Genomic DNA, 26,899 nt, shown 5'->3' on the forward strand with positions numbered 1-26,899 from the left:
ACAGGGTTTCTCTGCATAGTCATGCTTGAGTATCCTGAAAGTCACTCTGTAGACCAGGCTGACCTTTACACACACACACACACAGAACCCTGAGGTTGGAGACATGGCTTAGCACTGAGTTAAGATTCACCTGTTTTTGTCTCTCGAGTACTAGAATTAAAGGCATGAGCTAGTAAGCTCAACTGCAAAAGTGATTTAATTTTTTGTTTTAATTTACTTATCTAACTACCTACCTGTACCTAGCAAGACATGGTCTGTCTATGAACTTGCAATGTAGATGAGGCTGGCTTTGAACTCACAGAGATCCTCCACCTCCTTTATTTGTAGTAAAGGCATGTACCACCACATCTGGCTTATTTATTATTGGGAGAAGTGTATGCATGCCACAGCCCTATTGAGGAATCAGAGGATGACCTTCTAGAGTCAAAGAATCAGTTTTTCCCTTCTATCATTTTAAGTCTCAGGGATCAAACACAGATCATATGGTTGGGCAGCAAGCGCTTTTACTTTTATAGTTATGAAGTTCAGGGACTTGTTTGATCACCAGGCCTGTGTCCACCGAGCCACCTTGCTAGCCTCGTTGCCAGTGAACGTATCTCTCTTCCATTCTAGAGTGTCTCTTGGCCATCTTCGTCTTGCTTGCAAGAGCTGTTTCTTTTAAAAATTGTTTTTCATACAGGATTTCACTTAGTCCAGGCTGGCCTTGAATTTCTTATAGAACTAAGAATGACCATGAAGACCTGATTCTCTGACCTCCACATCCCAAATTCTGAGGTTTCAGGCCTGTTCGCTTTCTTTTCTTTTTTAAAAGAAGGTATCTTGTCGTATAGTTCAGTTTAGCTCAGAACTTGCTGCAGATCCCATGCAATTTGCTACAGTCTAGAATGGTTTCAAACCTCCCTACTTCTGCCTCAGCCATGCTTAGAATTTCAGCCATATGCCTCAACACTGACTCTTTTTTTTTTTAAGATTTATTCATTTATTATATATAAGTACACTGTAGCTGTCTTCAGACACACCAGAAGAGGGCATCGCATCCCATTACAGATGGTTGTGAGCCACCATGTGGTTGCTGGGATTTGAACTCAGGTCCTCTGGAAGAGCAGTCGGTGCTCCTAACCACTGAGCCATCTCTCCGGCTCTCTAAATCCATTGCTTCACTGTCTGTTGTCCCCATTCTGTGTCTATCACAAATGCCTGCCAGGAACAGCCCTTTTCTGGTTTCTAGGCCACCACCCTGTCTGGGTGTCCTTCCTAGCAGACATCTTAGTTGTCCTGGTTGAGCTGTGCTCTTTCCAGTTATCTTCACCCTTGATGTAAGCACGTCCAAGGTTCAGCCTATTCTCTCTCTTTGTCATTTCCTCCATAGTGATCTTACCCAGTTTTAGGTTTCTCTGTGTTTTTAATGTTTCTGGCCCTCTGAAACTCATGTTAAGAAGCATTCAGGGGGGTAGAGAGTTAAGAGCAGTGGTTAAGAGCACTGATTGCTGGGGCTGGAGAGATGGCTCAGTGGTTAAGAGCACTGACTGCTCTTCCAGAGGTCCTGAGTTCAGTTCCCAGCAACCACATGGTGGCTCACAACCATCTGTAATGGGATCTGATGCCCTCTTCTGGTGTGTCTGAAGACAGCTACAGTGTACTTATATATAATAAATGAACCAAGAAAAAAAATAAGAGTCAAGAATACTTGATGTTCTTGCAGAGGACCTGAGTTCAGTTCTCAGCACCCACTTGACAGTTCATAACCATCTGTGACTCCAGTTCCAGGGCATCCAATAACTTCCTCAGGTCTCTTCCAGGCACTGCATGCGCGTGTGTGTGTGTATGTGTGTATTCATATTCATGCACAAAAATAATTTAAAACCTAATATATAGAATATAGAATATAAAACAATAATAACTTAAAATAGAAGTCAAGTGCCAGGATCCAGTAAGTAGCTATGCTTGCTGTCAAGCCTGATGACCTGAGCTTAGTCCCTGAATATCAACATGGTAGAGAGAACAGAATGTCCACAAGTTATCTCACTGCAACATGTGCATGCACACACAAGGACAGTCACACGTACCGTGAATAACTAATAAAAAAGTTAAAAGAAGTTGAGTATGTTGGTACACATCATAAACTTCCTGTCATTTAGAACAGAAGAGCTATTTTGAGATGGCTCAATGGTTTAAAGTACTTGCTGCCAAGCTTGACTCTAAGACTGATCACCGATGAACTCATCAAAGGAGTACCAATGCCCAAAAGTTCTCTTCTTCTTTTTTTTTTTTTTTTTTCTTTTTTTCGGAGCTGGGGACCGAATCCAGGGCCTTGCGCTTGCTAGGCAAGCGTTCTACCACTGAGCTAAATCCCCAGCCCCCAAAAGTTCTCTTCTTTTTAACAATTTATTTATTTTATGTATGAGTGCTCTATCTGCACGTACACCTGCATTGCAAAAGAGGGCATCAGATCCCACTACAGATGGTTATGAGCCACCATTCAGTTGCTGGGAATTGAACTCAGGACCTCTGGAAGAGCAGCCAGTGCTCTTAACCTATGAGCTATTTCTCTAGTACAAAAGTTGTCTTCTGATACATGCACTCACAAAATAAGTATAAAAAATCATGTTCAAATTTAACCTCCAACAAAACAGTATCCAACGACGATGAGGTAATCAGAGTTCTTCCCTCACGGATAGGTTACAACTGTGTTTGTTTTCAGACAGGGTTTCTCTGTGTAACCCTGGCTGTCCTGGAACTCACTCTGTAGATCAGGGTGGCCTTGAACTCAGAGAGCAACCTGCCTTTGCCTCCCAAATGCTGGGATTAAAAGCAGACATGCCTGGTTTCCAGCTGGTATTCTCACCAATGAAGATTACCTATCGGCTGGGTAGAAAGACTGAAACGGAGTTCAGGAGATCAGATCTTTAATAATGCCAGCTACAGAGTGCACAGATGACTTAGTGGTTAAGAGCACTTGCTCCTGAACTCAGTTCTCAGCACCGAAAGGAGGTTTACAATCATTAACTCTTGTCCCAGGGAACTTGACACCTTCTTTTGGTCTCCAAGGACACTGCACACACGATACACATACATACATGCAGGCAAAACACTAATACACATAACCTAAAAAAACAAAAGGGTCTTCTATAGTGAGGGAAGCTGGAATATGGTAGCAATCTAGTAGTAACTGAAGAATAAAGGACTATTATAATATCTGTATCTATTATGTCTTGTTCCCTTTAAGGGAATAAATAGTCCCTGAGCTCAGGGGGTGGGTATTTTTGATTTAGCAGATTAGTGAAGGCACTAAATAGGTTGCAAAGCCATAATTTAGGATCTAATCTTACTTCTGCAGGCACCCCACCTTGTGGCTTCCTCATACCCACTCATCAGCTTAAGGGTACTCAATAGGGTATGAGGTATGGCCGATCTCCTCTACAAGGGCAGCCTCTGGGATCTAACAGGTGTATCCTGGGTCTCCTTTCGTCTTTTTTTTTTTTTTTTTTTTTTCCGGGGCTGGGGACCCAGGGCCTTGTGGTTGCTAGACAAGCGCCCTACCGCTGAGCCAAATCCCCAACCCCCTGGGTCTCCTTTCAAGTTATGTGGGATGTGTTGAATTACTATTTTGGAGGAATATGCAAGAACAAATTGTTTTATTACCAGGGAGCGCACTTTGCATCATCCTAAGCATTCCACCTCTTATTAAAAAGTTCTCTTATCCACAAGTCTGAAGAGGCTAACGGAACAGGTGCGGTTTGAGCAGAAAAGCACCTGGGAGTAATGTTAAGCACCAAGGGCTGAGAGGAGATCTAGCTTTACTCGACAATCCTTTGCTCCCGGTAATTCCAAACTGGAACAAAGAGAGGTAGAAACATTTGCAGATCCTCTGATGCCTGAGGTCACCTTGAAGCAGGTGGAGTCTAGCCCTGGGCTCGAACTCTAGGCCTTATCAGCTTTGTCAGGATTCCAGACTACCAGATCTCCCTTTTCCGGGGACAGATACCCGCCCTAGCCTCCCGCTCCTTCCCGAAGGTTTTATCCTTTCTAGGAGACCTAAGGCGCTTGGGTTCCAGGAAGCATCGAGTAGGTACTCGCCGCTGCCTCGCAGGATGATTCTGGAGACCTGGACGACCCATACAGCATCCTGCTAGCCGGTAACCACCAGGTAACGACAGACGTTCTACGCCGTGCACAACTTAGAGACCCGAACGCAAGCAGCTATTGTCAGGAAGAAGCCACGACCTACTGCGCTCACTCACGCGCCCCAGCCGCGGCCGCAGCGCGCACAAAGCTTCCCGCGAAATTGACGTTGCGCCGGCCGCCGCGCAGGCGCCGCCCCCGGCTCGCCCCTCCCCCGCACTTGGGTCTTTTTCATTGCGCCTGCGCCTGTTTCCTATTTTCATTGGTTATTTGGCCGCGGCGCGCCACGACCGGCGAAGGGCGCGTCTCGTGATTGGTCGGCCGCCGCCGGTGGGGGGTGTGTCCCGGGTGCGCCCCGCCCTCTGCTCCGCTCGCTGGGGTGCGCGCGGCGGTGGCGGCGGCGCGTGGCAGGTCCGGCGGGCGCGAGGCGGCGGCGGTGGCCCGATCCTGGCCCAGCCTCGTCCGCCCGTGGCCCGCCCGGCCTGACCCCGGCCCCGGCCTGACCCGGAGTGCCGCGGCCTCGCTACGGCCCGACCCGGTCCGGTCCGGAGCCTCCCGAGGGAGCGGCTCCGCCTGCCCAGAGCGCAGGCCCGGCCATGACCGACTTTAAATTGGGCATCGTGCGGCTCGGCCGGGTGGCCGGGAAGGTGAGCGGTGTGGAGCGGCGGCGAGGCCTGCGCGGGCTGGGGCACCAGGGCGAGCAGCTGCGCGGGCCTGCATGGTCCGGGCGCCGCCTTCCTCGCGGGAGTCTTCCCCGCGGCCGGGGGCGCGCCCCTCGGCCTCAGGACTCGTGTGGGACTGGCTGGTGCGGAACAGTTGCCGGGGTTCATCCTCTCCCTCCTCGGGCACCTGCGGCGGCTCCGGCGGCCGGGCTGCACCTGCGACCGCACGCTTTAAACGCGGCGGCCTCCCGCCGTGACGCTCTTGGCCCGAAGCTCTGAGGCGAGCGGAGCAGCCGGTCCGCGGTAGCCCTCGGCGGCGCGTTTTAACGTTGACCAAAGGTTGGCCACGTTCGGTCACTCGAGTCACAGGCTTTCCTAGAGCACAGACGAAGAGCCAGGGCCCTGATCTTGGTAGGCTTTAAGGCTCTCAGATGCTCCTCGCCTGGGCCACCACCCACCACATGTTGAAGCTGGGCTTCGTGTCATGGTGCTGTTCAGGAACTGTGGACCTTAAGTCTGTTCCTTCCACCAGTGGCGGCGGCTGCTAGTGGGAGAGAGGAGCAGACAGAAAGTAGAGGCAGGTAACTGAGATCCTAGAAAGAGCTTCCAGGAAAGTAAAAGCAACCTGTGTTGAGCTTAGGAAAGAACTACTGGAACTTTCTAACTGGGGAGGGGTGGGAGACTTTTACTCCGCAATTATTTGCAGGAGTTTGGGCCATTAAAGCTTTTATTAGGAATATTTGAGACCAGGTGAAGAAGGGCTATCCAGTTAGCACATGGAATAACTATCCATCTACTGAACAAACATCACTTGGAACCTGATGTTCTTAGCCCCGTTCCCTTCCTCTACTCCACTAGACATGTTTGAGTTTCCGGGTGCATTAAAAGCTCAGTGCCACTTGTTAGGGACCGTCTATCAGGTGTGGATGGGCTCTGAAGCCTAATTACCCACACTGGTACATGTGGTCATGTTTTGCTTTTAACATACTTGAAAGGATTTTTCTTTTCTTTTTTGAGGAAGAATCTCACTCTATGGTCCTGGTTGTTTAGGAACTCACAGGAGGGTTCTGTCTGCCAGTACTTTCGAGTGTTGGGATTAAAGGTGTGTACCACCATGCCCAGTTTGAACTGCACTTTGATTGCAGGCTGTGCCAAATGACTCTGAGCAAGGCCCCACTTAAGATGTGGTTTCTTTCTGTCTCATTGGACAGTATTACAGATTCCTGCTGCTGCAAGTTATGCTGTTACTGTTTCTTAGGTGGGTCTCAGATGTAATTTTTGAAACATGGTTTATTTGCAGACCAAATACACGCTGATAGATGAGCAGGACATACCACTGGTGGAGAGCTACTCCTTTGAGGTGAGCATTACTGTTTGGTGCCCAGGAGGAATGAGAAATGAATTTCCTTCCTTGTTCTGGGAGAACAAGAGGATACCACTGATATGATATTTAGCTCCAAAGCAGGTTGTGACAACCTGGACACTGCTGGCTAGTAGAGCCCATTGTGACCTCCTTTCCTGAATACTGGTCTTTGAAAACTCCCTGTTTTGTTGTGTTTATGGTTACATGTTTGTTAAACCAAGTGAGCACACACCTTTGCACCCTAACTAGGGAGACCATCTTGCCCTCACTGTTCTTGGTCAAGAACTACCACCTCTCTGGCTGGTGGCCTTTTGGCGAGTGGGGGATGGGGGTAAGGTTTTGTTCTCCCCAAGCCAGCTGTGAATACTCAAATCTCCTTGTCTCCGTTACCTGAGTTCTGAGATTACAGATGTGCACTATCACAGCCAACATGGGCTTTTTCCCCCTCAAGTGTTTTATTCCCTGAGTTTATTTATGTGTATTAATGTTGATCTGAGTATCTGCATGGGTCACAGACGGTTGTGAGCCACCAGGTGGCTGGCTGTAGGGAATCAAGCCCAGGGTCCTCTGAAAGAGCAGCCAATTCTCTTAACTGCTTAGCCATCTCTAGCTCCCCATCGTCTCTTCTGGCCTTTTTTGAGGATAGAAAAAATTTACTTCTTGGTGTCCACAGCATTTTGCAAGTTGTTGGTCAGGGTGTGCTCCCTGTACTTTTGGGGTCCTAGGAGCAGGATATCATCTGTACCTCTGGAGTTTTTCTGAGCTGGATTTGAAGTGTGCTGAGAGGTAAAGGCTTTCCAACAGATGCGCTCTGCTCTGTCCTCTGCCCAGGCTCGGATGGAAGTAGACGCTGATGGAAACGGTGCTAAGATATTTGCATATGCCTTTGACAAAAACCGGGGAAGGGGCTCGGGCAGGCTTCTGCATGAGCTGCTATGGTGAGTATTTTCCAACTGAGAAGTCTCCCCACCTAAGCCCCATGTGAGCTGTGATGTGCACAGTGTGCCTAAAGAGAGCATTCTACTCAGTGGGGTCAGACTCAACCTTATCTTCTCTGAGCCTGGGAGTTTATTTTGTGACCTTTGCCACTAACCCAAAGGGATGACTAATGTACATGTCACTTAAACAGCGAGTGGGACTCGAGACCTGTGGTCCTCTGGGGAGTCAGTCATAGGTTACATCCTTAGAAAAGGGGCCATTGATCCTAGATGGTGAAGGTGGGGTTTGAAATGTTGATAGCATCCAAATGGGAAACTTATCTCTAGGTAATTTTGTTGGTTTGGGGGTTCTCTCCATTGCCCTGGGAGGCAAGCCCTTAAATCCAGGTGCAGAATCATTAACCAGCCTGTGTGGGCCATAGACTGATGACGTGCTTGGCTTTCTGGTATGCTACTTCAGGATAAGGGCCCAGTTCAGACCGTATGACTGATATTTCTGTGTTTGGACATTGATGCTTGAGGGTCTTGCCCTCAAGAAAAAAAAAATCTGTCTTTCCTAGGGAACGACACAGGGGAGGTGTGGCTCCCGGGTTTCAGGTGGTACATCTCAATGCTGTGACTGTGGACAATCGCCTGGACAACCTGCAGCTTGTACCATGGGGCTGGCGACCCAAAGCTGAAGAGACCTCCAGCAAACAAAGGTGGGTCTTCCCTAGTCAGCACCTGTACTTGAAGGGTCATTACGTGTTTCTGTGTTACCTGTTTTGTGCTTTTACTATGAGTGCTGCAGGACTTTGATATATGACCCGTCACTGCCCGTGGGTGAGGACTTTGCTTTATGGGAAGAATTTTTCATTTATATTTTGTTTTGGAAACAGGGTCTCTCTATCCCTTGCTGTTTTGGGATTCGTTATGTATACCAGGTCTTGAAATCACAGCAGTCCTCCTTTGCCTCTCCTGTGCTAGGATTAAAGATGCATATATACCTCCATGCTTAGCTAATTTTTTAAAAGATTTATTTTATTTATGTGAGTACACTGTCACTGTCTTCAGACTCACCAGAGGGCATCATATCCCATTGTAGATGGGTGTGAGCCACCATGTGGTTGCTGGGAATTGAACTCAGGACCTCTGGAAGAGCAGTCAGTGCTCTTAACCGCTGAGCCATCTCACCAGCCCAAGAGATATTTTAAAAATGAAATTAAAAATGATTTTTCTTAAAGATTTATTTTATGTATATAAGTACACTGTAGCTGTCTTCAGACACACCAGAAGAGGGCATCAGATCTCATTAGAGATGGTTGTGAGCCACCATGTGGTTGCTGGGAATTGAACTCAGGACCTCTGGAAGAGCAGTCAGTGCTCTTAACCTCTGAGCCACCTCTCCAGCCCCATGCTTAGCTAATTTTTATGATTGATTTTTGGGATTGACTTTGTGATAATATACTGTAGGAATATTTTAGCTGGTGTGGTGGAATGAGAACATACCCAGAACTACAGAGTTCCCTGAGACAGGGTGGGCTTCAGTTCTGTTCCTTTGCTGAACAGCTTTCCCTGAGCATTTGAAGGAGAGGGACAAAGTAGCTTAGGAAGCTGACCTGTGTGGGGGCTTCTCAGTTCCCTGGTCCTGAAGATAGTGCTGAACACACTTTTGTATTCTGGAGGGCCATGTTCCTCCTAACCCTCCTCAACTCATCACAGGGAACTTCATGAAGCCCTGGAGAAGAGCTGGGGGAAATGGTTAGGGAAATTTGAACTCATAGTCCCAAGCCACACGGGCATCATTTACCTGCTTATAGGCCTCCCCTGAGGGCTCCTGGATTTTATGTTTGAGTTAAGTCTTTAAGAAGCCTTCTTTGGCATTTACCACTCCAACAGATGCTTGTATTATTAACAAGGTTGGCATTGTAGATAGCGGATAGATCTTTATAGCGAATGTCTTCAGGTGATGCCCAAGCCCCGTGTGCTGCGGATAGGACATGTGGCATACAGTTCTGAACTTGATGCTTAGTGTTGGTCTCCAGGTCCTCAGAAGACAGTTGCCAGGCTCCTTCACTCTGGCAGAGTGTGAAGGCAGCCCTGTGGGGGTCTCAGGCTTTGTTTTCTACCTGGTGTCAGAGGTTTTGAGTCTTCAGTTCTCTCACCACTCCTGTCTGTCTGTCCATCCTTCCCTACTTGCTTCCTTCCTTCCGTCCTACCCTGAGGTTCGTGTGTCTTAGGCTGGCCTCAACTTGTATAGTTAAGAAGCTGAGATTGACCTTTAACTTCCCATCCTCCTGTGAGGCAGACATCCTATTTAGTAGGGTCTGCTATATTTAATCTTCTGAACACACCTTATGATCATGAGATAGAACTACAGTTAAAGCCTCTTTTCAGAAAAGGGCAGTTACAGTTGTGGGGCTGGAAGGCTGAGGTGTGTGGTCAGGTGGTCCATTACCAGTTTCCTCAGCCACTTTTCAGAGATAAGTTTGGTTGTGGCCATGCCTTTCAGGTAGGTAGTAGTACATACCTCTTACTAGCAGAGGCAGGACCAGATTGGACCAGCATCCATGAGCATGTCTGGTATGCCCATGTAAAAGGAAGAAGAGGCGGGTTGGGGATTTAGCTCAGCGGTAGAGCGCTTGCCTAGCGAGCGCAAGGCCCTGGGTTCGGTCCCCAGCTCCGAAAAAAAAGAAGAAAGGAAAAAAAAGGAAGAAGAGGGAGAATGAATGTGTTTGTGTTAGGAGGGGAGTGCTTGGTACTGTGGGCACATGTGATCAGAAGAGGATGGCCAGTGTCCTGGTTTACTTGTGAGGGAGAGTGGGTTATTCATAAGGCTCAGTTAATTAAGCAGCTCCTGTATAGAAACCAGCCATGCCTCTCCAAAACCCCACACAGTCTGCTGCACTCACCTGTGGGCAGTCAGCAGGTTATTAGGGCTGTCATGAGTAGGTTTCTTGCTGTTAATATAAAATACCATGACCAAAAGCAATGTCACAATCCATTGTTGAGAATTAAGAGCAGAAATTCAAGCAGGAAACTGGAAGCAGGAACTAAACCTTAGATCACTTGGCAGTACTGTTGTTTTGGTGTTCTCTCCATAGCTTGCTCGGTTTGCTTTCTTACACAAACCAGACCAAGTCGCCTAAGAGTAATACTGCCCACAGTGATTTGGTTCCTCCTATATTAATCCAGAAAATGCTCCACAGACATATCCTTAGGTCAGTCTGATGGTGGTAATTTCTCAGTTGAAGTTTAGTCTTTTTTTTGGGGGGGGGGGTTCTTTTTTTCGGAGCTGGGGACCGAACCCAGGGCCTTGTGCTTGCTAGGCAAGCGCTCTACCACTGAGCTAAATCTCCAACCCCTAGTTTAGTCTTTCTAAGTGACTAGTTTTTGACAAGTTGACAAAAGCTAACCAGCACAATTGATCTTTGTTAAACACACACACACACACACACACACACACACACACACACACACACATACACCACTTTAAGCCATACCCCATTTCTTATCTCCAGGATCTGATATTGTTATCACAGTATAAAACCTAAATTTCAACAGTATATATAAATAACTCAATGTTGAGCGTTTGAGACTTACTCATAATTTCTGTGCTATACAGGGTTTCGCAGCTCTGCCATACACAGCATACCACAACTTATCTTGTAGTCACATGCTAAGTCTGCTCCACTCATGCTTGCTACTTATCCCACAATCCTGACATTTCCAATTTGCTGGTATTTCCAACTGTGGTGTTGCCAAAACCCATTACTAAGTTTCACTGTCCAATTGAGATGCATGCCCCTTCTGGACCACAACTTTGTGCTAAATGAGAGAAAATATTTCCCATAAGGTTTCGCTTCAGTGATACTAGTCTTCTGTTAATCACAACTGAGTCTTCAGCCCCAGTGGGCCAGAACCCACAAATCTTAATTCAGATCTGTCACATGAGCACCTCCCAGTACAAGCTTTGAGGAACGCAGCTTCCCAAGCTAGGCCTCCATCCTCTATGCTTCCTTCACACTTTTCTTTCAAGATTTATTTATTATATGAGTACACTGTCTTCAGACACACCAGAAGAGGGCACTGGATCTCATAGATGGTTGTGAGCCACCATGTGGATGGTTGGGAATTGAACTCAGAGCCTTTGGAAGATCAGTCAGTGCTCCTTTCTCTCTCTCTCTTTCTCTCTCTCTCTCTCTCTCTCTCTCTCTCATGTATGTGAGTACACTTGCTGTCTTCAGACACAACAGAAGAGAGGGCATCAGATCCCATTACAGATGGCTGTGAGCTACTATGTGGTTGCTGGGATTTGAACTCAGGACCTCTGGAAGAGCAGTCAGTGCTCTTAACCGCTGAGCCACGTCTCCAGCCCCCAGTCAGTGCTCTTAACCGCTGAGCCACTTCTCACTTATCTTTTAAGCTTCCCCAGAACAGCCTATTAAGTTTGCAGCACTCAATGACTTTCCTAGCCCAAAGTTCCAAACACTTCCACAATTCTCCCCAAAAGAACATGGCCAAGTCTGTCACAGCAATGTCCTCCTCTTTGTTACTAATTTCTATATTAGTTATTTTTCTGTGGTTGTGATAAGACACTATAGCAAAAAGTAACTTAAGGAAGAAAGTTTATTTAAGATAAAGCTTGTGGGGGTTGGGGATTTAGCTCAGTGGTAGAGCGCTTGCCTAGGAAGCGCAAGGCTCTGGGTTCGGTCCCCAGCTCCGAAAAAAAAGAACCAAAAAAAAAAAAAAAAAAAAGATAAAACTTGTGATGGATAATAATTTACTATGTCCAGGAAGCATGACAGCCAGAGTAAAAAGTTAAGCAGAGAGCACAAAGTGTAGGTATCCCAAGGTTTAGCCTTCCTCTAGTGATATTCTCCAACTGGTCTGTACCTCCTAGTCCTCCAACCAGCGCTACTAACTGGGGACCAAGTGTTTTCAAATACCTGAGGCTGGGGGCATTTCTCTTTTAGTCTACAACAGGAACTTCTTCACACAGCATGAGTCTCAGACTACAGTTCTGTCACTGCATTCAGTTACTTCAGCCAGGCATGATGGCACATGCCTTTGATCCCAGCATTCTTAGATACAGAGGCAGATGGATCTCTGAGTTAGAGGCCAGACTGGACTATAGAGCGAGTTTCAAGACAGCCAGGACTACACAGAAAACCTCTGTCTTGAAAAACAAACCAACTTCTGGCTGACTCACTTGTTCAGGAGGGATTTTAGAAAGACAGGATAGCTGTGACCTCAAAGGGGAAGTAGTAGGCTAACAGTAGTTAGTACTTCTTAGTTAGGGCAAAGGGGAGACAGATCTTACTGCAGCATCAGGTAGCCAAGCTTGCCAAACCCAGTGCCATGATGCTGTGTACCTTACTGGAGGCAGGATTCAAAAAATTTGGGGTGTTGGGTGGTGAAAGTTCTTTTTTCTAACTCTTGATTCTGTGTGTTTCACATCACGTACCCCAATCCTGCTGATTTCCCTATCCCCTAGGATTTAAAGTTTTTATTATGGCATGGTAGATACATTCAGTGTGGTGGTGGGCAATCACAACTCAAGTTGTTAGAACTGGGCAGAGCTTACTTGTCTTGGGGTCATGCTCTCTCCTTGTGCTGACCTGGTAGGCCAGAGTGCACTGAGGCCTCTGCTTTCTTTCAGGGAGCAAAGCTTATACTGGCTTGCAATCCAGCAGCTTCCCACAGACCCTATAGAAGAACAATTCCCTGTCTTGAATGTGACCCGGTATTATAATGCCAATGGGGATGTGGTGGAAGAGGAAGAAAATTCCTGTACCTACTATGAGTGTCACTATCCTCCTTGTACGGTGATTGAAAAGCAGGTACAGTATGCTACACTGAGCCCTTGGTCCCTGGACACCTCTGCCCAGCAGTCTGGATGTGTTATGATAGGTTATTCCTGTAGACCCCTGGGTAGCATGGGATGAGTCACTTTTCTGGTGTTCCTATCCAGATCTTATCTATGCCCTTCAGCCACAGCACCTGTATAGTTTCTGTTTTTATGTTTGTGTGTGTGATTTTTGAGACAAGATCTTTGGAAACCAGCCTGTCCTAGAACTCGCTATCTATACAAATTAGACTGATTGAGATATCACCATGATCCTGGATCAGACAGACATCCTTCTGCAGGGAGTACAGGAACCACCATGTCTGGCTCTTTTTAGGGAAAACAAGGGCTGGGGCTTCAATCCAGGGCCCTTGCATGTCGACCAGACACCGAACTTCATTCCCACGTAGGGTTTTATTGGGTTGATCCAGATGCTGAGATAATAGTTTTCATACATTTCATTAGTGTAATATTGAAGCCACAGTGTTCTGTGTTTCAGCTTCGAGAGTTCAACATTTGTGGGCGTTGCCAGGTGGCTCGATACTGTGGCTCTCAGTGCCAGCAGAAGGACTGGCCTGCCCACAAGAAGCACTGTAGGGAGAGGAAGCGTCCCTTCCAGCATGAGCTTGAGCCAGAGCGATGACGGGCTGAAGAGCTGCCACTGCTGCGGGTTCACAGTTTCCAGCTCATCATGAGCACAGTGGAAGACAGACTGGCAGTTGAACCTGGAGGTGCCAAAGAAGCCAGCAATGGATCCAGAGAAGCTGCCATAAGACCTCACAGCAACAAGCAGCCTGTGGGGACACTGCCCCTCCAGTTTTCACCTCCAGCAGAGACAACGGGGAGGCTCCCTAGGACCTTTCTCATTATTTATATGTTAATATGTTTGTAAACTCATGTACAGTTTTTTTGGGGGGGAGGCAAGGGGAGGGTTAGCAACTTCAAATAGAATCATTTGTTGTATTCCTCAAATGGTAAACAGACACCACTCAGCTAGAGACTGTTGTGTAGTCGAGCTTCGCTCCTGGGCAGTGGGGAGGGGGGTCCCCACTGAAAGGCTTGCACAGAGTCATGTCTAAACAGGCAGAGTAAAGGTAGAATCATTTTTGTGGCCAGTTTCTGCTCCTCAGACCCCTGTTGTCCAGCCCTTTTCTTTTGAGACAGGGTCTCTCCTGGAACTTCATAGGTAAACCAGGCTGGCCTTGAATACACAGATCCACCTGCCTTTGCCCCGTGAGTGCTGGGATTAACAGACCCGGCTCACCTTTTTTTTTTTGTTTAGTTGAAAGGAACTAATTTTAATGAAGCTAGTTTTAATGAATGGTCTGGGAGGACTTGCCCATCACTCCAGGTTGGCCTCGAGGGCAGAGTATGTTATGGAGGAGTGCAAGGAAGGCTCTGTTCTCTCTGGTGGCAGGTGTTCTGAAGTGTTCCAGTAGGTTGGCTACTTGTCATAGTTGTTATTGCTGTGATAAAACATGAGCAAAAGTAACCTGGGAAGGAGGAATTATTTCAGCTTACAATTCCACATCACCGTCCAGTGAAGGAAGTCAGGACTAGAGCTGACGGAGAGGCTATGGAGAACTGCTACTTACTGTTTGCTCTTCGTGTCCTGCTCAGCCGAGCTTCTTGTAGTGCCCAGAATTGCCAGCCCAGGGGTGGCATTGCACAAAGTGAGCTAGGCCCTCCCAGATCAATAAAGAAAAATCAGGACAGGCTGACCCACAAACCATCTAATCTAGTGGGGCCATTTTCATAATTTTCCTCTCCCAAAATGACTCCTGTTTGTATTAAGTTGACATAAAACTAACCAGCAAAATACTATATATCCCTATGTTGGTGAACTGCCACTTTGAAGCACAGAGACCCTTGGAGCCAGTAGTAAGCTGCTGCTCCTGTCCCAATTGTGGGATGGCAAAGACAGTGGGGGTGCCAGAAAGCCAAAGGGAGACTTCACTGCAGAGCTGCAGTCCCTAGGAACTTTTTTGGGGGATCCACATTCTGAGGACTGTGGCATTTTGACCATTTGCAGAAATGAATTCAACTGTGACTGGAATCTTCCCTAACTCGGTGTGACCCTCTTGTTCCAGCTCTCCCTGACTGCTGACCTGGGCAGCTCTCTGGCCTTCTGGGTGGTCTACAGTGCCCCTCGGGAGTTAAGCTCTTCCTATTGCAGCTTATCTATCACAGTCTTGGTTTTCTGTGAGCTAAATGCTCTCTGGCTGAGCACAACCCCTTGATAGCCTTAGGCCTCTGAGTCCAGCTTCTATGGCTGATTGTGCTTTTATGGTACATAGTGGCCTAGAGGGGAAGATTGAAACTCAGCATGGCACCATCCCTTGAGTGTTTAAACTCAGAGAGTTGCTTATGTCAGACCTATACCAGGAACCCTTTTGTGTTCTGAAGGTCCCCTACTCAGACCCCAGGTTGAACATCAATCTGATGTCATTGGAAAGAGGACAGATGTATATATTGTAAAATATTGCTATAGGCAGCAGCTGACGTACGCCCTCACTGTCTCCCCTTGCATAAACTACTTTTAAGAGGCCAGGGCTATTGTAGTAAAGGGATTCTGTGGGTCAAATTTCTTGGGATGACTCTAGACTACAAGTTTGTGATCTTTCCTTTAAATGGCCAGGTTAGCACTTTGTCCCCTCGCCAGCAATGGGTGCTTTACTGTCAGCTTTGATCAGAAGATTCCACCTAGAGAGCACACAGCTGACCTCAAGGCACTGCTGGTAAAGGTGGCATACATTGGGCTCACCTGTGGGTTTCCCCTATCTACACTTGGTAGCACAGCTAGTGCTGTGCAGTGAGCTGGGGTCTATCAAGTCGATGTTTACTCCCCATGTCTGTTCATCCCTGACCTCCCTTCCTCTGGTCATCCCTGCCTCATGTTCTTTAGCTGTTTAGGCTGTTCTATGAATGTTCTGGTGGTTCAAAGATGGGGCCCTTTGGCTTGTGTAGTGAGTTGGTCTACTTGGCCTTGGGACAATCTAATGCTGGAGGGATTGGGGTCTTTTCAGAATTCCTTAGGTGCCACCCTTGCTTCAGCTGCTAACTGGCCTGCAAGCTAGGCTATACAGCCATACTCTGCTTCAGTTCCAGGGCTGGATACCCAGGTGTCCTGTGAATTTGCTTCCTGGAACTGCTGTAACTAAGTGCCAAAAACTGGATGGACTAAAACGAGCTTTTTGTCTGTTGGGTCTGTCTCATGGTTTAATCAAGGTGTTTGCTACTACAGCCACTGCCAGTGCTGGGGGGAAAGTGCTGCAGGTCTCTGCATCTGGTACATTCTGGGCTCACTTAGGCATTCTTTGTCTCAGACTTCAAAGGCATACATTATGCCGTCCTCTGCATGATTCCAAAATCTCCTTTACATGAAGACTATTGGACCAGAGCTCACCTGGAGCAGCATTTTGTCTCTGTAAAGACTACATAACCGGGGTTGGGGATTTAGCTCAGTGGTAGAGCGCTTGCCTAGGAAGCGCAAGGCCCTGGGTTCGGTCCCCAGCTCCAAAAAAAAGAACCAAAAAAAAAAAAAAAAAAAAAAAAAAAACCCACATAACCAAGCTCATGAGTTACTGAGAGCTGAACTCAACATACATTTTTGAGACAGTTGGATTCACAAGGTCTAAAAACCTGGTCCCCACCAAGCCTGTTATTTACAATACAGGAATTTACTTGAAGGCTTCTGCATCTTTTTGAGATCAGGTTTCTTTTCCACTTTCCCTAAATTTGTTCTCCACACTTGGTGCCACTCTGTATCGGTTTCCTGCGGTCCTCCGGCCATTGGGGGGCGCAGCGTTTCTACGTCTCTCCATACCGGAAGTCTAATATGGGTCGGCAGTGACTGAGGGAAGTGGAGAGGGAGTCCGCGCACGTATCTATTGGTTCTGCCTCGATGGCGGGCAGCCGTACCGGGGTTTTGCGAGCGCTGCAGGCAGTGGACACCGAGCTTACTGCGGACTCGGTGGAATGGTGCCCGGTTGAGGGTTGCCAGCATCTGCTGGCCTGCGGAACCTACCAGCTGCGAGCGCCCAAGGACCAGGTGCATGGCTGGGAGGTTGAGGCCGGGGCAGAAGAGGGACTGCTAACCTAAAAGGTCTAGAACTGAGTACTAATGGGAAGGGACTTTTTGGGACTGTGCCTATTTCCGGAAGGTTTTCTGAGCATCCAAAAAAACCGCTTAAGAGAATTATGGCTATGTAACTGCTGGCAGGTCGGAACTGTACTGGCTGTACTGGATCCGGGAGAGCTCCCTTGTTCGTTGAACACTTAGCAGGAAAGGTTTCCTCAGAAATTCAAAGCATCTACCTTAGAAGCTGTTCTCTGCCTTGGCCCTCCTCTTTGCTCCAGTTAGGCTTCCCATCCTTTCTTATCTCAGTACCTGTTGAGGTAATCAGAGAATATATTTTGTAGCCTGCACCGGATGGCAGTGAGCCTCAAGTTCGTTTAGGTCGTCTCTACCTGTTCAGCTTCAGTGAGGACAACACGGCTAAACCTCTGCTTGAGGTCCAAAGAAGGGATTCTTCTGCTGTCCTGGACATGAAATGGTAGGATTTAGGTAACCACTCCTGATCTGAAAGCCTGATGCCCTAGGGGCCTTCAGTGATACAGTGAACAACGGAATGCCTTGTTCTGGCATTTGTTGTCCTTGGGACGTACAAGACCCTGTCTATACCTGGCATTCCCCTGGTCAGTTTCCCAGTCCCAGAGTCAGGATTAGTCTGGGAAAGCAACCTGACTTCCAGTTTTATAATCTGGAAAGCCTTTGTTTGGAGACAGTTGGCTCTAGCTTGGTTTTGGAAATGCAATATAGCAAGTCATCGGGATCCATGAAGTTCTTCCAAGTGTGAGTGCATACTTTTGCTGTTCTCCCACAGGTGCCATATCCCAGTGTCTGGCCATGTGCTTTTAGGCTTGGCAAATGCCAGTGGATCTGTAGAGCTGCTCCGCCTGATGGAATGTGAGGTCAGTGAGGCTAAGTTTTAGAGGGAAAAGGACCTAGTGGAGAGTGTTGAGGAGGAGACTACGGTGGTGCAGACATTTTGTAGAATGATCTCTTCCATGGTAAAGTCTACCAAGTCTGTCATAGATGTTTTAAGAAATCGTGGAGGCAGCTGGGCTGTGGTAGCACATGCTTTTAATCCCAGCACTCTGGTGGCAGAGGCAGGCAGATCCTTGAGTTGGAGGCCAGCCTGGTCTACAGAACAAGTTCCAGGAGAGCCAGGGCTACACAGAGAAACCCTGTCTTGAAAAAACAAAAAGAAAAAAAAATTCTTGGAGTCTATTTTAAGTTGTACAGTGTTCTTGTGAGATGAGGCCACCTGGAATAGCCAATAGAAAGGTGTCAGTAGGTCTGGGTCTCTGTAGGGGATGCATTACAAGCCTGTCTTGGGTTTACACCAAGGCTCAGAATACCAGCAAATTTCCCATGTGCCTGCACCATGCCCACAGAGGCCAGAAGGGGTCAGGTCCCTGGGCGCTGGGCTTGAAGTTAGTTGTTAGCTGTCCGATATGGAGGCTAGGAACTGAACTCTGTCCTAAGGAAGGGTAGGAAGAGCTTGAACCACTGAGCTCAGAAATGATATATCTTACAGGTTTAGAAGAGTTGAGTTCCTAAATGACCTGCCCATGTGTTTCATGGTGATCCTGATTCATGCTTTAGCAAAATGACTGATTGTTTATGAGGAGGACTGGAGCAGATCTGTGGGGATAATGGGGCACATCAACAAACTACACACTGCCCCAACTGGGGAACGAGGACACACATCAATGGCCGCTGCTGTAGTGGGGTCAGGGTAAAGATCTAGAAGACGCTGACTGGAGGCAACTGAGCGCCTGGTTAGAAGTCGTGCTTCAGGTCTGTGCAGTGCAGCCTTGCCCTAGAAACAAGAAAGAACTTTGGCATAGCGGCCTGCTGCGGAAGCCAGACACTATTCAGGTAGTTTAGATAATAAGACTCACATAGAGCCTAGACAAGAGAAGTAACTTCTCCTTGTTTTTTGTTTTTTACTAGGAGGTTCATGACAAGAGTTTCTCTCTGTAGCTCTGGCTGTCCTGTAACTCTGTAGACCAGGCTGGCCTTGAATTCAGATTCCACTGCCTCTGCCTCCCGAATGCTGGGATTAAAGGCATATGCCACCACAACCTGGCTGAGAAATGACATTTTAGCTGCTGCTCTGGCTTCTGAAATGGAAGCAGAAGAACATTCTATTTTCCTTATCTCTGGGAATATAATGTGCCAGGATTCCAAAGGCAAGGGTGATAGAGAGTATGTTTCAGTAGTGGTTTGTGGAGCCCACTGTGTCCTCAGGTCATGTCCTGTGCTTGATACGTGGCAGGGGCTCTCTGGTACATGAAACAGTCACTAGGGCACAGTGGCAGACTGCTTGCCTAGCATGCATGAGGCTTCGGGCTCTATCTAGGTTTTAAAGCTATTAAAGCATAAACGACAACAAAAACCTAGGCGAGGCAGAGCCTCCCTCTGCTACTAAGTACTTGGGGAGCTAAGGTGAAAGGATTGTTTGAACTTGAAAATTCAAGGCGAATCTGAGCAACTTAGAGGAGACCCTATCTGCAAAAACAAACAGAAGCAACTGATGTGCTTTGCTCATGCAGGGAGCACCTTAGGGATTGGAGGCTTGCTTACATAAGGGTGTCCCTTTTCTCTCCAGTAGAAGAACAGCTATACCCTGCAGCTTATATCCAGCCTTGCCCTGGATGAGAGCTGTCTATCCTTATCACTGGATTGGTCCACTGGGAAATCTGTAAGGTAAGGACTAGACTTGGTTGGGGTCTGAGTCTCCTGAGGAACATTTCTTGTTTCTGTTCTAGAGAGGATTAAAGCTGCCTTCTGCTACCTTAGTTCCCCAAATCTGTATGTCACTCTCAGTCCTCACCTTAAAAACTAAAAATTTTGGGAAAATTAGTGATGAGAAGATGAGAGAGAGGTTCAAGAGAAGCAACCATGGTTTCAGTAACAAACTATGTGACAGTTTCATCCTTGGCCAGACACCCAAGAAGCTGTCTTGGAAGCTTGGTTACCCGGAAGTATCTTCTGGGACATATATTTTAGAGCTAGAAGAGAATGGGCGTGATGGTTCTTCCTTTTAATGCCAGTTCGGGAAGCTGAGGCAGGTGGATTTCAAGTTTAAGGCTGACTTGTCTCAAAAACAAAGGAAAAAAACCCAGAAAAGGATGCTAAGTAGATTAAGTACCAGCCTCTCTATTGGCTCCGTGTTTCCAGGGCCAGAGAGCAGCCGTTGAAGATCATTAGCAGTGACTCTAAGGGGCAGCTGCACCTCCTGCTGCTGAGTGAGGGCGCAGCTCAACTACAGCTGCTGGCTTCTTGGCCAGCCCATCACTTTGAGGCCTGGATCGCTGCTTTCAATTACTGGCAGACCGAACTTGTATATTCAGGTGAGTAACCTTGCAGGTCAGTACAGTCACCTCAGATGATAGGAAAAGGGGGCGGAGGGGTGAGGCCAGAGCTGTGACTGAGAATATGTGAGGCCTTCGGACTGTTTAGAGGTACACCCTTGGGTCAGCAGCTACGGCTTTCATCACACCCTACTTCTCAGGAAGTGTACCCAGTTGGCCTTTGGCAGCTGAGGCTTCTCACGGAGCAGGCAGTCTGCCCTGTTCCATGGTGCTCTTTCTGTGAGATGTGCTCCCACCCGGTGTTCATAGTCTTGACATGCTCTCTGGGGACTTTAGCACACTCATTTCAGATTTGTCCTTCTTTAAAGAAAGCTTACTCTTGAAAGGAAACATGAGGCCAATATGTAGATTGCCTGACTTTTGAGTGGTTAATACTTTGGGACTACTTGTAGGAGAAGTTAAATCAGTTGGCCATTTTAGGCAGCTTCTCTCCCAGGTGGTGCCCACTGGTATGTGGTGGGAAAGCTGGGCTTAGAGAAGACGGCATCAGATCTACAATACTTCCAAGGCCTTCTGGGTCTGCCCCAGCTTCTCACTTTGTCCTGTTTGTTTGATTGGGTTTGTTTGTTTGTTTGTTTGTTTGTTTGTTTTTGAGACAGGGTCTGTTTATGTAGCCTAGCTTGTCCTGGAGCTCAGTAGGTAGCATGACCTTGAACTGGGATTGAAGGGTACACCACCATGCCTGTCTTTTGGCTCTCTTTTTAGGGAGAGCCTGTACCAGCCCACTCCATGTCTTGTTTCTCATGGACCCCAGCACTCACCATGATTCTTATTATATGCATAATGCTTATTTTAATTTTCCAAGAGTAGGGTACTGATGCTGTCATTTGCTATCATTCTCTTGAATGGTTTTTATTTAAAGATGTATTTATTTATTATATATAAGTACACTGTAGCTGTCTTCAGACACACCGGAAGAGGGCATCGGATCTCATTACAGATGGTTGTGAGCCACCATGTGGTTGCTGGGAATAGAACTCAGGCCCTCTGGAAGAGCAGTCAGTGCTCTTAACCGCTGAGCCATCTCTCCAGCCCCGAAGAGTTCATTTTTAAAGTTTAATTCTAGAGCGGAGTTAGAGTGGAAAAATCTCTGATCCTGCAGGATGAGTGTATTCATCGCACAGGTACTCACTGCGTTTTGTCATGGTGCCTCCAGTCTGTAATCCCTGTACTCAGGAGGCTGAAAAGGAGTATCGCTCAGGCTGGGATACATGCAAAGCCAAACACGATTACCTGCATTTCTCAAAAAAAAAAAAAAAATGGAAACAAACGCCCAAAAATCAAAATAACCCACCTCCAAACTAGAAAACCCAAACCAAACAAAGTCAGGAGCAGAAATGCAAGCACCATGTCTGTAACAGGGATGCCTTAGCACACAGACTGTTTCTCCACGCTTACACAGAGCGTGAAAGCCTAACGTGTTAGAACACAGGGGTTGCACAGTGTTAAAGGTGGAAATGCTCTGGAAGCAGAAGGAAGCTGCGGGGCCAGGGCAACCGCACATTGCTCTGTTGCTGCGCGCAGTGAGCAGCCAGCACAGCCAGTGTGAAGACAGAAGGGCCTGAGACGAAAGGCGCAAGGGCAGGCCTCAGGAGGGACTGGAGGGAAGTGGAGTGGCTGCAGAGAAGCTGCGTTTCCTGATTGACAGCTTAAAGTTATAGGTTACAGAACAGGAGGGCAGAGTCGGGAGCCTGTTGAGCAGGCTGGGGTAAGAGTGGCTTGTACTGGGGTTGGGAATTTAGCTCAGTGGGAGAGCGCTTGCCTAGGAAGTGCAAGGCCCTGGGTTCGGTCCCCAGCTCCGAAAAAAAGAACCAAAAAAAAAAAAAAAAAAAGAGTGGCTTGTACTGGGGCTGGAGAGATGGCTCAGTGGTTAATTAAGAGCACTGACTGCTCTTCCAGAGGTCCTGGGTTCAGTTGTCAGCAACCATGTGACACCTCTGTAACTCCAGCTCCAGGGGACCCGATGGCCTTTCCTGGCCTCCATGAATGTGTGATGGGTGCTGGTGTGTGGTGAATAGGTGCCCGTGAGATGGCAGATGAGTGATGAGTAGGTGGGAAACACGTGCCTAGTCCAGCTCATTCATTGGCTCTGTTTTCCCAGGTTTACTGACTCTAGAGCAATAAACAGCTTTGACCCAGAATTATACAGAATTATACAGCGTGCTTAGTGGCTTTCTTACTTTCTCTGTGGCCTCCCTAACCAGCGGCACTGTAAAAGCACTTAAAGGCATAGACCCCAAGACTTTCTTGCAGATTCCTTATCTTTCGTGTCATTGAGGATGGCTTCTGTCTTCCCCCAGGGGGAGATGACTGCCTTCTGAGAGGCTGGGACACTAGGATGCTGGGCAAGCCTGTCTTCACTAGCAAAAGGTACCTGGCTCCAGGGTCAGAGGAAGCTTGGGTGTGTCCTCTCCGTGCTCTCGTCTTGAGAGATTCACATGTACTGGGCTGTCCCCCTTTGCCTACAGACACTCCATGGGCGTGTGCAGCATCCAGAGCAGCCCCCATCGGGAGCACATCCTGGCTACCGGAAGGTGAGGCCCTGGAGCAGGTTTGCTGGTCTGCATCTCTCAGCTCCTCTCCACAGAGCTCAAAACTCAGCCCATAGCTCTCCACCGACCCACAGTTCAGGTATCTGGGTCCAGAAAGTGGGGCTCAGATAAGTGGGACAGGCAGGTTGCTCAGGACTTGGACTAGCACTGGGGAGGCCGAGATGGGTGGATTCTTTAAGTTTGTGGCCAGCCTGATCTGTATAGAGTTGCAGGGCAGCCAAAGCTCTATCATGAGACCCTGTCTCAAAAAAATGTAGTGGGGCAGCTCCTGGAAGGTATTTGCTGCTACCACAAGGAACGAGGAAAGCATGGGCTGTCCTGTGTCAGTGATCGGATGTTTCCAGCTATGATGAGCATGTTCTGCTGTGGGACACTCGGAATGTAAGACAACCGTTGGCAGATGTGCCAGTGCAAGGAGGCGTGTGGCGGCTCAGGTGGCACCCGGTCCACCACCATCTACTCCTGGCGGCCTGCATGCACAACGGCTTCAAGATCCTCAACTGCCAGAAGGCCATCGGTGAGTGGGAACATGAAGCTGACTTCAGGGTAGGGCGTCAGGTGATGTTCTCCTTAAGCCACACTCAGAACTTATACCTGCCTTGTATCTACATTGACATCAGGTTCAAGAACAAACTTTCATCCTGGCTTCTCATGCCCAGCCTTCCTGGGTTGTGCAGTTCCCTAGCCCCTGGGACCCTGTCTGGAAGCCCTAACTCCTTTCTCTCTTCATTCAGATCAGTTGTGTTTCTTGTTCCTCTCCCTCTACTCCCCTCTGAAAAGAAGCAGTCTGAAGACTACCTCAGATTCCCATCATTAAATTGCTGGTCATTACTCCTTGTATCTCTTTAGTTGTCTAACTCTTTTTAAAAAAGATTTATTTTTACTTTGTGTGTGTATTGTATACAGGGTCTCATGTAACCCAAGCTGGCTTCAAATTTGATATGAACTCCATGACAATCTGTGTCTCAGTGTCTTGGGTCCTGGGATTACAAAAGCAAGCATGTCCGGTATCCCTGCTCCCCTGGGTCACCTTCAGCCGTGCTCCTGACTTGAGCCTGCTGTTCAGTCGCGGTTCCTTCCTCCTTCCATGACATCTCCTCCATGCTCTTGTGGCTCTGGCTGCTGCAATGTTTCCACTGCACACTATTTTATTTATTTATTTCTGACACTTTCCTCATCTGCCAAGCTTTCCAGGGAAGTTACCAGAAAGAAACTGCTTCTGAGACCCACTCAGGCTGCGAGACCCTAGCCATTGTCCATTGCACTGAGCTCCTCACTGCTTCTCTTTGAGATACTTATGAGTATCTGTTAGTGGAAGCAGAGGGTCCTTCAGTTCCACTCTGCTGTGAGCTCTCGCAGGGCCTTCCCCGTGGTGATCCACTGTGTGCTCCTGAGAAGGGGCTGGCAGAATGTGCATGGGCACTGTACACATGCCTGGATGCCTGCTGCCTGAGGAAACCAGGAGAGGGTATATGAACCTCTGAACTGGAGTTCCTGGCAGCTGTTGCCTGCCATGTGAGGTCTTCTGCAAGAGCAGCCATCTTTCTTACCCTGTTTCCTCATCCCCCCTCCCCCATTTGTTGTTTTTCCTCTTCCTATCTTCCAGAAAGCTTTTGCCAAATCCTCCAGTTTGGAAGCATTGCCCCATCTGTGAGTCTTGTCTAGCCCTGGCTGATCTCAGAGACATAGTGCACATTGCAAAATTCGTGTTTTTTTTTCCTACCCACCTTTCCACAGCTTCATTCTTATACAGAATTGACAGCTACTCAAGAAATGTGGACTAACCGAATGGCTGCCACTGGTGGAAGTTGATGGGCCACAAATGGAGGCTGATTAGCTTTGAGTAATGCTGTTTTTCCTCTTCTGTTTCTTACTACAGAGGAGAAGCAGGACATAACTGTTCTAACCTCCCACACGATGCCTAACTCATTAGTGTATGGGGCTGACTGGTCCTGGCTTCTTTTCCACTCCGTGAAGTCCACACCTGCCTGGTCCTTGGATCAAAATGACGTGGGAGTCAAAGCAGCAGACCACGATAGCCTGAAGGCTGCACAGCAGCTGCCAGCCCCTTCTCAGGAGCACACAGTGGATCACCATGGGGAAGGCCCTGCGAGAGCTCACAGCAGAGCGGAACTGAAGGATCCTCTGCTTCCACTAACAGAGGACAGGAAGAGCAACAGCAAAGGATCCTGCTCACCCTCAGTCAAGAGGAGTGGTCTTAGCCGCCGCCCTAGTGGACACAACTTTGACAGCAGCCTCCTGGCCACCTGCTCCTTTTATGACCATGTTCTCCACCTTTGGAAGTTGGAGACAAAGCAAACCTGAGGCTGCACTCTTTGCAGGGATACTGGATGTGATCTGGGGAGTGCTGGCCATTGAGAATGGTCTCTGTGATGCTGTCGTGGCAGTGAGTGGGATTTTCTAGCTCTAATAAAGTGTCTTGGGTATATTTTTATTTTCAGCTCTTCACTTGTATTTAAGTCCCTGCTTATATTAAGTAAATAACTCCTAATTTAAAAAAATGTAATTATGTATATGCATCTGTCTGTGTGCGGGTGCTGGAAGAAGCCAGAGAAGACTCTGGATCCCCCTGGAGCTAGGGTTACCAGTGGATGTGAGCCACCATGTGGGTTCTAGGAACCACACATGGGTCATTTTTTTATGTGTATGAATGTTTAACTGTGCCCATATGTGTCTGCTGCTCCTGAGGTCAGAAGAGGCTATTGGATCACCTGGAAGTTAAGAGTTACAGACAGCTTTGCAAGTGCTGCAAGAGTGGGGAGCACTACTAACCCTTGAATCTCTAGCCTGCGGCCCATCAAAGGGTTTCTTTGATTTTTTGTGAGTACACAAATACCACTGTATACATGTGGCGATCACAGGACAATGTGCAGGGACGGTGTGAGGCTTGGCAGGAAGTACCCCTGAGCCACCGTGCTAGCCCTACAGCCCTCTTTTTAAACTCTTACCTTACAAAATAAGCAGAAGTTATTTCCTAAACAGAAGTTTTACCTTTTTTGATACTGGAAGTGGCATTATTCCCAGCTCTGAACTAATTTTAAAAGTGGGTAAGGGAATAAAAGGTGTGTAAACATTACAAGCTGCTCCAGGGAGCACAAACGGGAATTATTTGTAAGGGTCAGTGTGAGGCACTCACCACTTAATCATAGCACTAACAACTTCGTCAGTTCAATAGATGGTTCTGTGGGGTCACATCAGGCTATGGAGCTATTGAGATTCCCATTTTGACTCTTATCTGGCAAGAGAAGGCACTGGGATACATCCCACTCTCAGTATGATACACACGTTTAGAAAAGAAAATGTTATTTTAAATGAAGTTCCATCAAATACAGGGACTTACATATGTAGACAAGTTATGGTATCTAGCACTGAACTGTATTCCCAACTATCTTTTCCTTCCCTGTGCCTACATATTCCAGGCTGATCATAAGCTTACTATGTAGTCTAAGCTGGTTGGCTTTAAACTTAAGATTCACCTACCTAAGCTTATTCCCAAATGCTAAGCTCACAGGTCCTGTTCCTTTCTGCCTTTTAAGACAGGCTGTGGTGATGCCTGTCTTAAAGCACATGACAGATCTCTGACAGGCTGAGGGCAGCCTGGTGGTCTACATAGTAAGTTCCAGGACATCAAGCCTGGGGCAGCAAGCCCCAGAGATCCTGTTCTCTTTCCTATTGCTGAGGTCTCAAGCATAGGCCACCACACTTGCTTTTTACACGGGCTTAACTTGGGTCTTCCTGACTGCATGGTAAGCACTATATTGGCTCAACTCTCTCCCCACTCATGTTATTTTTTTTTTGATGGAATAACTATTTTGGTTATCATTAAAGGGATCCTGCTGGCCCAATTATTTCAAATAAAAGGTGTTAAATATAAGGGTTAGCTAAGTCTTCAATGGGACAAAAACCATCTAAGGGGCTATGATGAGTAAGGTAATGGTCATGAAAAAGCAGTGTGGCATTAACTGCTT

At 47.6% G+C, this 26,899-nt stretch overlaps 2 protein-coding genes across 12 annotated transcripts; both read left to right on the forward strand.

Moving 5' to 3' along the window:
- The first annotated feature begins 4,491 nt into the window (after positions 1 to 4,491).
- Positions 4,492 to 16,116, forward strand: Zmynd19 (zinc finger, MYND-type containing 19). Of its 3 annotated transcripts, none has more exons than XM_087652529.1 (6): positions 4,492 to 5,365; positions 6,085 to 6,144; positions 6,979 to 7,085; positions 7,646 to 7,786; positions 12,727 to 12,907; positions 13,412 to 16,116. In XM_087652529.1, the coding sequence occupies exons 3-6, from the start codon at positions 6,985 to 6,987 to the stop codon at positions 13,553 to 13,555; spliced, it is 567 nt and encodes a 188-aa protein (XP_087508655.1). In that variant the 5' UTR covers positions 4,492 to 5,365; positions 6,085 to 6,144; positions 6,979 to 6,984; the 3' UTR covers positions 13,556 to 16,116.
- Positions 16,117 to 16,759: 643 nt separating this feature from the next.
- Positions 16,760 to 25,377, forward strand: Dph7 (diphthamide biosynthesis 7). 9 transcript variants are annotated; one of them, NR_172099.1, is given in 9 exon segments: positions 16,760 to 16,963; positions 17,335 to 17,468; positions 17,799 to 17,886; positions 19,596 to 19,690; positions 20,165 to 20,337; positions 22,659 to 22,728; positions 22,827 to 22,892; positions 23,168 to 23,427; positions 24,790 to 25,377. NR_172099.1 is itself a non-coding variant. In NM_001394341.1 (9 exon segments), coding segments are annotated over 4 exon segments (717 nt in total). In that variant the 5' UTR covers positions 16,760 to 16,963; positions 17,335 to 17,468; positions 17,799 to 17,886; positions 19,593 to 19,690; positions 20,165 to 20,337; positions 22,659 to 22,696; the 3' UTR covers positions 25,236 to 25,377.
- The last annotated feature ends 1,522 nt before the right edge of the window (positions 25,378 to 26,899 follow it).

The sequence above is a fragment of the Rattus norvegicus genome, chromosome 3 (genome assembly GCF_021556685.1).
Source record: "Rattus norvegicus strain SHRSP/BbbUtx chromosome 3, alternate assembly SHRSP_T2T, whole genome shotgun sequence".
Classification (NCBI taxonomy): domain Eukaryota; kingdom Metazoa; phylum Chordata; class Mammalia; order Rodentia; family Muridae; genus Rattus; species Rattus norvegicus.